The sequence below is a fragment of the Cryptotermes secundus genome, unplaced genomic scaffold (genome assembly GCF_002891405.2).
Source record: "Cryptotermes secundus unplaced genomic scaffold, Csec_1.0 scaffold1850, whole genome shotgun sequence".
NCBI lineage: Eukaryota > Metazoa > Arthropoda > Insecta > Blattodea > Kalotermitidae > Cryptotermes > Cryptotermes secundus.
The window spans coordinates 138,185-146,475 of NW_019727439.1; the positions used below are offsets into that span (position 1 = coordinate 138,185).

Sequence of the window (8,291 nt, forward strand, 5' to 3'; positions counted from 1 at the left end):
CTATCTAGAAAATCGGCTCAAAGATGGCGGTAAGGTTGTCAGCCTTACGTGCCGGCTGCGCTTTACTCCCCAGGAAAATTATTTAATTAATTCCTGGTACTCATTTCTGTTAGAGGCTGAGTAAACCCCAGGGCCTAGTGTGGCTGGAAGGATTAGGTCAACTGAAAAAAGTCCAATGACCTCAGTGGGACTTGAACCCGCGACCTTCCGGCTTGTAGCATAGTCCCTCAACCACTACGCTACCGCACACACATAAACTAGCTGACCGGTGCTACTGAGCTGCGATTTCAGGCAGAACAGATGGCAATGGTCAGATTATGCAAGTAAACTCTCAGCCTGATGCGTCACTTACCATCGGCTACCCTCTTCTCGATCTGTATGGCCCCTTTTACAATAATTGTGACCACGAAAATGAAGAGGGAGATAAAAACGATGCTGAAGATCACACTCAGCAGCCTTTTGGCTGCCTTGACGTTGCAGTTCTTACTGTTGGCCTCCCAGTGTGGTGGGACTTCCCCCTGGCCCCCGCCAAGCGCACTGCGGTTCGTCTCAGCCTCACGCTGCAGGACATTCGCTGAAACACGCACACATCTCGTGAAGGCTCGAGGTATTCAGTTTGAACCTCGCCGGTATGCAGCCTCAGCATGGGCTGCAATTAGACACTAACTCACTCCATGGCGATGAGCCTTTTTCTTCAGAAGCCGCCAGTTGATCAGCCACTCAAGAACTTCTGAACATTATATGCAGCCCAAAGGTTCATTACCGTGTCCACAAGAGCCCTCCACTGCTCCTTTTCCTGAGCCACATCAAGCCAATCCATACCGTCCCACCTTATCTATCTAAGAACCATTTTAATATTGTCCACCCACCTACATCTTGGTCTTCCTAGTGGTCTCATTCCTTCTGAATTTCCCACCAATATCCTATGTGCATTCCTATTCTCCCCCAATTCGTGCTATATTCCCTGCCCATCTCATCCTCCTTGACGTGTGATCATTCTAATTGTACTTGGAGAAGAGTACAAGTTATGAAGCTCCTCATTATGCAGTTTTCTGCAACCTCCTGTCACTTCATATCTCTTCGGTCCAAATATTCTCCTCAACACCCTGTTCTCAAACACCCTCAGTTTATGTTCCTCCCTTAATGTCAGAGACCAAGTTTCACACCCATACACAACCACAGGCAAGATTATAGTGTTGTATATTCTAAGTTTCATGTTTTTAGACAGCAGACGAAAAGACAAAAGGTTCTGGACTGATGGCAGCAAGCATTACCCGAGTTCAGTCTCCTCCTGAATCAGGTTTTGATTTGTTGTAGTAGTTCCCAAACATGTGTACTGTGCTACATTTTCAAAACATCTGCTTTCTATATGATGTCATAAATTTCAAGTCATGCACCATGAACTTCACAAGAAGTGAGCCGGGCTTAAGACGAAATTTCAAAGACTGAATAAACAATTTCGCTTCCTTTGAAACTTGAACCATCCACAAGAAGCACTTCATCAGTGCATAGTAAAAGTAAAAGTAAAGGTATCCCTGCAACAGGCCGTGGAAACCCATAGGGTTGTGCGATGTTGAGGTTCCCACATTCTCTGGACAATCGGCTCAGAGATGGCGGTAAGGTTGTCAGCCTTATGCGCCGTCCGCCTTTTACCTCTCAGAATATACCAAGAATATTCCTGGTACTAATTTCTGTTAGAGGCTGTATCGACCCCTGGGGCATAGCGCGTCTGGAAGGTTTAGGTTAATTGAAAAAAATCCAATGACCTCATCGGGACTTGAACCCGCGACCTTCCGGCTTGTAGCACAGTGCCCCCTTAATCGCGGAGACCTTCGCACACCAGTAACAGCAAATGCTGAACCCCTTGAAGACGAGCAGTGTACCTCTGAGGTGAGTCTTGGAGACGCCTGGTCCCGTGAAGTCTGGGGACGAGAGACGAGACGTTTTAGCCCGGTGACGGGTGGAGCCCCTCAACAGCCTCATGACACAGCTCACTAGGCTCTGCGCATTTCTTATCAGTGCTTTTGAGAAGCTACGTGAGGTAAACAAGACTTCATGGCAGAGATAAGTGACACAGCACCGCGAGAGTGACAGTGCGTACGGCTGGTCCGTTTTCGGATCGTTCCGCGATCACATTTTTTAGTGGACACCTGATGTTCTGATATTTTCGTGATTTTACCCATTGTCTGCCGGCGAATGATCGGATAATTCCTTATTCCAAGGTCTCTTTCTTATGTTTCATTTACACTCCTCCATTCAACGCGATGCGCTTAAAGGCCCCAGCAATCACTCACATCTAAATAAAGGGCAGTCACTCTCGTTTTGAGACAGGTAACGTTTGGGGCTGCTCACAGAATTCTAAATATGTATTGTTTCCCAGGTTCAAGCTCCGTGTCCATGCCATCTCACCCCCCTGAAGCCTGTAGAAAGACAGACATGCACAGAGAAGGCGAGAGTAAAACGTAAGTAAAAGTAAAGTTGTCCCTGCATGGGGGAGTGGATGTATTGATCCACGTTTTCTTGACCTTCGCATTTGTTCGAGGTGAGTGGTCAGCTTCACGCACCGCCTGCTTTACCCCCGGTACCTGTTGGATAGGAAGCTGGGTGGGCCCCAGAGCCACGACGTGGAGAAGAAAAAATTCTTGACCCTATCGGGACTTGAACTCTGACCCATCGGTCGTCCAGTCTGTAGCCAGCTGCTATACCGACTGCGCTATCCCAGCTCCCGAGATAGAGAGAGAGCGAGAAAGTAGAAAGTCGAAGGGGCAGTAGTAAAGGACACTACTTTTTAGGGGTAGGGTGATCAGCAAATTGTCCTGCTTTCAAGGTTCTCAGGCAGTGCCCGCTCATCCTTATGATATAGGTACGTTTTAGAGAGGGTAAAATATTAGGAAGTGACCAAGCCTAAGCGTTTGGCCGCGCCATAGCTCAAGCGGTTAGTCGCTGACTACCCTCCGCGGCGCCCCGGGTTCGATCCCGGGTCTGGTCAAGTGGGATTTGTGGTGGACAAAGTGGCGCTGGGGCAGGTTTTTTCCGAGCACTTCGGTTTCCCCTGCCAATCTTCATTCCACCAATTGCTCCACAATCACCCTCACCTATCATCTGGGGCAGCAGTCCAAGGGACTTAGTCCCACCCCACTAGCAATAAAAAAAATTCTAAGAGTTGGAAGTGGACCTTGACATGCGCAGAGGACACAAGTTCTGCGGGAGCTTCATTGGTGCGATCGAGATTTCAATATTAACGTTGGGAGGGCTGTATAAGCAGCAAGAGTTGCAAAGTGGAATTTGAGTAGCAACCCAGCATTAGCATGGAGCCGTCAAGCTTGAAGTTCACCTAAACACTATTTAGTGAGTTAGTTCCTACCTCGCAGGAAACACACCCCGCCCCCTATACAAAGATAAACCGGCTGATGCTGTTTAGGGAAATAATCGCTGTTTCTTGTGAGAATCACACGGAACACATAAGTACACTGTCTACTGTGCAAAATACGAGTTCTTAAACATTAGACAGGCGGTATCTATAGTTACCACGGTACTTAAAATCGTCAGAAGCCCCGATTTAGCTGCCCCTAAGAGTATTAATCACTGATTCCCTCGTTATGTAATTGCCTCAAATTCCTAATCCGTTTGTCTCTCTGTCTCTCAGGTTAAAATATTATCTGTTTCACTTTCCTTTTTCAAATATGAGTATGTCCAATTTATGAGCTTTCCCCACAAAAATACGCTGTTTCACAAACTGTACAAAACAATATGGAAAACGGCACTGTTCCAAAGGACTGACGTTTCACAGATTTTCGAAAAAAAAAAACTATAGCATTCTGTACGATTCTTCGCTTTCTCTTCTCGAACAAATCTGCCTTTGGCCAGCAACAAGCAGCATACATTCAGCATTTAACGGTCCATAATTTTAATTTATCCCGCGACATCGCCACGAATAACAAAGAGATACGATCCAATACGCTGCTCACTGCGACAGGTTACACAGACTTCTTCGGTGTTGCGGTTAAGAAACTTCGAGGTTAAACTGGACATTTTCTTAAACAGGGTCGCGACTTTACTCTGAACGTACTCTGCTTACCGCTCTCACAGTCAAGTCGCAACACTCAATACTAAAAAATGCCAAATGCGGGCTAGGTTTCAAGAAGCTCTTATAAACAAGCATTTTTCTCGAAAATGTCGACCGCTGGCGACACATTCAACAGAACTACCTGCAACTAGCGGGTGATTCCTTGTGTTGGAGCAGTTTTACCATCATCTCACGCAGCACTGTAACGATTTTATTGTATAGAGATATGGGATTATTATAAATGACCTCTACACAGTTGAACATTTATTTGAATTGATGGGAACTACTATTATAATTCTTATTTATCTGTCACTTATGCAACGAGACAACGAATTGTAGGGCGCTCGTTAATAATGAATTAGAAAGGATGCAGAAGGAACCGGTGGTGATCTTTGAGGCATTTATTCGAGCACTCTCCCGGTGGGGCTAAGGAGTACCTCAGTTAGGATCGGTCCGGGCCGAGAATGGAAGTGGGAACCTCACCAGTAGAAGTCGGAAAGCATTAACGAATTGGCCAGTTTGCTCAGAGCTAGTTTCAAGAATAAGTTTTGTTACGTTACCCTCCGATGTGTTGTTGGGCGGATCAGTGCAACTGCCAGGCGCATCGATAGCCTGTCTGTGGAACGCCTGTTGTATGTTGCCGTTGTAACCGCTATTTGCAACAGGAACTTGAACAATCTGATTGACAGTTACCGGTCCGTTGTAAGTTAGCCGTGGGCCTACATGTACGTCTTGGGAACCCTCCACAAGAACAGACCCGGCAGGTTGTTGCTGCAGCGTATTTAGATCCTCTTCGGTGTCACTTTCTTCTTCGTCACTCGTGATTGGCAATCCCACGGTGTCTCCGATTACACGCGCCATTTTAATCGCAGACTTCCCACTTCGACATTGAAACTTGAGTGGTCCGTCAACTGATTACAATACCCGTCAGTACGCATCACCACAATTAGCTGAGACCGCTAATACGGCTGAGACGGTACGGAATCAAATCGGATGTGGTCGGTGTGTATTTAGAAACCTTGGCCAGAGAGTATGTGAACCAATCGCTCATAAGTTGGTAATGTGTGATCCGCGCGCCTTGGTTGGTCATTGAAAAAACGAAGGAGTGTGATGCTGTGTTTAAATTTTTTAAAATTATTATTTAGTTTCCACTAGATTGTGGGCGTTTTTAACAGAAGGGAATTAACTGCAGTTAGAGTCGTAAAGAAACATGGTTTGTTTAATCTTCTTAGGTTTTGTTAAACTGTAGATAATGGTCAATTAACAATAGTTGTGCGTTCTCAGGTTAACGTTACGTAGTGTATGAACAGCACAATGGAGTAGGAATTGCGTCCGTGGTTTTCTGTATTTCAATGTATGATGTCGGTAATAACCTTACAGTTTGGACAGTGTGGCAATCAAATTGGTCACCACCTGTTTTCAGTTCTGTCACAAGATGTTTTGAATACGAATTCATGCTATTCTAACGAAAGTAAAGAGAGGTGGTTTAGGAATAAACCTGACGAAGATAAATATGTAGCCAGAGCTGTATTAGTGGATACGGAACAAAAAGTGTTAACTGAGGTAAGAAAGAAGAATTGTGATATAGGTGCATTATGGAAATATGATGAGACAAATATTATATCGCATAATGGTGGAGGTGCTGGAAACAACTGGGCTTATGGTCATGGAAGGAAAGGGCCACAATTTGAAGAGATGTTTATGGAAGGTGTACGAAAGGAAGTTGAGAAGTGTGATAGGTTGCTTGCTACATTAAGCCTTCTCAGCTCTGCTGGTGGAACAGGTTCAGGAGTGGGGAGTTACCTCATGGAAAGTTACCGAGATGAATTTCCAACAAAAGTCCTTCTAAATGCTCTTGTTCTCCCATACAGATCAGGAGAAGTCGTCATTCAGAATTATAATACTGTACTTACAATTGCAAATTTGTATGATGTCTCTGATATGTTTGTAATTTTTGAAAATGATAATCTCCACAAAATGAGCGAAAATTTGCTGAAAAATAAAAACACAGATCTTCATGATTTAAATGATTTAATTGCACTAAAGATTGGATCATTATTTCAACCCATGGAAAGGTCAGAGCAAAGCAGAATTCATGATATTATTTGCCATTTGATTCCACATCCTGAATACAAAGTGGTCACCATTAAGTCAGCCCCACACTATCCTAAGGAATCAGGTGTGTATGAAGCCAGTCTTGACTGGAAAGCACTGGTGACACATATGAAACAGACACTTCGTGTGAGTTACCTTGAAAAGGAGCCTGTCTTTGACTGGGAGACAAAATTACCACGACCAACACAAAATTTGCAACATTCCTTAATGCAGTACAGCCCTTGTATCAGTAACTTCCTTGTGACACGGGGCAAATGTGAATCTGATATGAAGTATTCTCTTGCGTTACCTTTAGATGACAACGATCTGTACCCACAGTGGATACCCAAAGGTTCAAGATGTCTTCATGTGCACCAGGATGGAAGATTCATGGATATGGATAAGTTTATTTCTTTAGCCACAAATAATAGTTTGGTTCGTTATTCCTTGAGTAATATTGTTGAGAAAGCTTGGAAGACTTATGTTCATAAGGCTCATTTACATCAGTACAGGAAGTTTGGTGTTGGCGAGGAAGATTTTTTAGAATCTTTTGCAAAAATGGAAAGTGTGATTAAATCATATGAAGAACTGAAGTAATATCATGTTGTCAGTTGAGGTATTTGGGTGTCAGTGGCTTCAGAAGAGAGCAAAATATGCTCTTAAGTGATTTAGTGATTTGTATTGTTACTCTAATTTGCTGGTTTAATTAGAAACATTTTCTGTGCCAAATTCATGATGAAAGATATTGTGTCTCCAGTTTTCAGGCCTTTCTGAAATGAGCTGAAGCTGAAACATATATATGTGCTAACTGAATAATTCAGAGGATGATAATGATTGTGGAGAAGAGATAATATTTAAAAATTCAGTTCCCACTTCACAGAAAACATAAGTACCTTGTAGTTATCATTTTCTCACCACAGCCTTACAACAATGGTGACTTGTGTTGTAGGATATTTATTGTAATATTAAAACAGGGGTTACACACTTTCTGGAGACATATTGAAAACAGTTTATGTATCTACCAGAATCAACGAACAGATTGGCTGTAGTTCAACTTGTGTGTGAGAGTTGACAGGTTGGAATATTAGCTGGCACACTGACACTTCTGGCTGAAATTTGAGCTGAATGTCAGGATTGCACTTCTTGGGGATGTCTTTCTACATCTGCAAATGTGGAAATTGTTAGCGTCACTGTAATGAAGTTCATTGCAGGTAACTAACGTCTCCCTTGTTGTTATGGTCTTTGATTTTATTGAATTGAAATTTTTAGCTGCTGTATGCGCTTTCAAATGTGTCATCTTTGAACTAAACAAAGAACAGTGGTAACTATATGTATGATGTACTTTTTAACATTAAAGATCTGTTTTGCATAAGCTGTGTATTCGTGAGACTCACACGATTATTACAGGAGCAGTTGTTTCCCTGAATGGAATTAACCATTTCATTTTTGTGATGAAGATGCAATGTTTGTCTGAGGTATGAACCGGAAATTAAATATTTACATAAATTTCAGGTTTTAGAGGGTTAAATGTCAACTTTCAGCAGTGAAAGTTCTTGAAATATATGAATTAATGTCCACTGCCTTTGATACCAGAATTAACTTTACCTTTTCCTTTTTGCAACTTCATCATTGTAAGATGTGAAACTAGCAACCATAATAAACATCATTTCTAGGATATTTTAATATTCACTATTCACTTTATTATATTCCATAAGATCTTTACAAGGTTGTGAGAACAACCATCGGATATAGGAACAGTCAGATAAAAAATCATTGCTTTACAAACGAGCAGATTGTCAAAATACAGCAGTAGAAAATACGAATATAATACATGTAAAATACATTTGTCAATAAAAACAATAAAATGAAAATAAACATATACTAGTCATTAATAAGAACCTCACAAGAAACTCCAACAATCATACCTTAATATGAAATCATTTGAAATAAGCTAATTTATCAAAATGTAAAAACAAATAAAAAACAAGTCTAAGTTGTGTACACACCATTTTAGTATAGTTAAAATTAAAAAACGAAATATTTATTGAATACTTACAGATAAACATGAAAATATACATGTCATACTTAATATATAAGTGTCACAAAATTAACAACCTAATAAATAAATTCA

At 42.0% G+C, this 8,291-nt stretch overlaps 3 protein-coding genes across 3 annotated transcripts in view; 1 reads left to right on the forward strand and 2 right to left on the reverse strand.

Annotated features, from left to right (window-relative positions):
- LOC111864842 overlaps positions 1–2,432 on the reverse strand; it is a 3,882-nt gene extending 1,450 nt beyond the window's left edge. The window contains exons 1-2 of the mRNA XM_023852383.2: positions 1,884–2,432; positions 353–574 (exon numbers count right to left, since the gene is read on the reverse strand). Of these exons, the coding sequence (XP_023708151.1) occupies positions 353–574; positions 1,884–1,983 (322 nt within the window). The 5' untranslated portion in view covers positions 1,984–2,432. The remainder of the gene's footprint in view (positions 1–352; positions 575–1,883) is intronic.
- LOC111864840 (zinc finger protein OZF-like) overlaps positions 1–5,063 on the reverse strand; it is a 24,814-nt gene extending 19,751 nt beyond the window's left edge. The window contains exon 1 of the mRNA XM_023852379.1: positions 4,627–5,063. Coding sequence (XP_023708147.1) covers positions 4,627–4,671 — 45 coding nt within the window. The 5' untranslated portion in view covers positions 4,672–5,063. The remainder of the gene's footprint in view (positions 1–4,626) is intronic.
- Positions 5,064–5,425: 362 nt separating this feature from the next.
- On the forward strand, positions 5,426–6,757 carry LOC111864838 (tubulin delta chain). The gene has a single exon (XM_023852377.1). The coding sequence runs from the start codon at positions 5,426–5,428 to the stop codon at positions 6,755–6,757; it is 1,332 nt and encodes a 443-aa protein (XP_023708145.1).
- The last annotated feature ends 1,534 nt before the right edge of the window (positions 6,758–8,291 follow it).

What these genes read in the sequence shown, in the direction of transcription:
- LOC111864838 (XM_023852377.1), top strand. Translation starts at nt 5,426, where the DNA reads ATGTCGGTAATAACCTTACAGTTTGGACAGTGTGGCAATCAAATTGGT.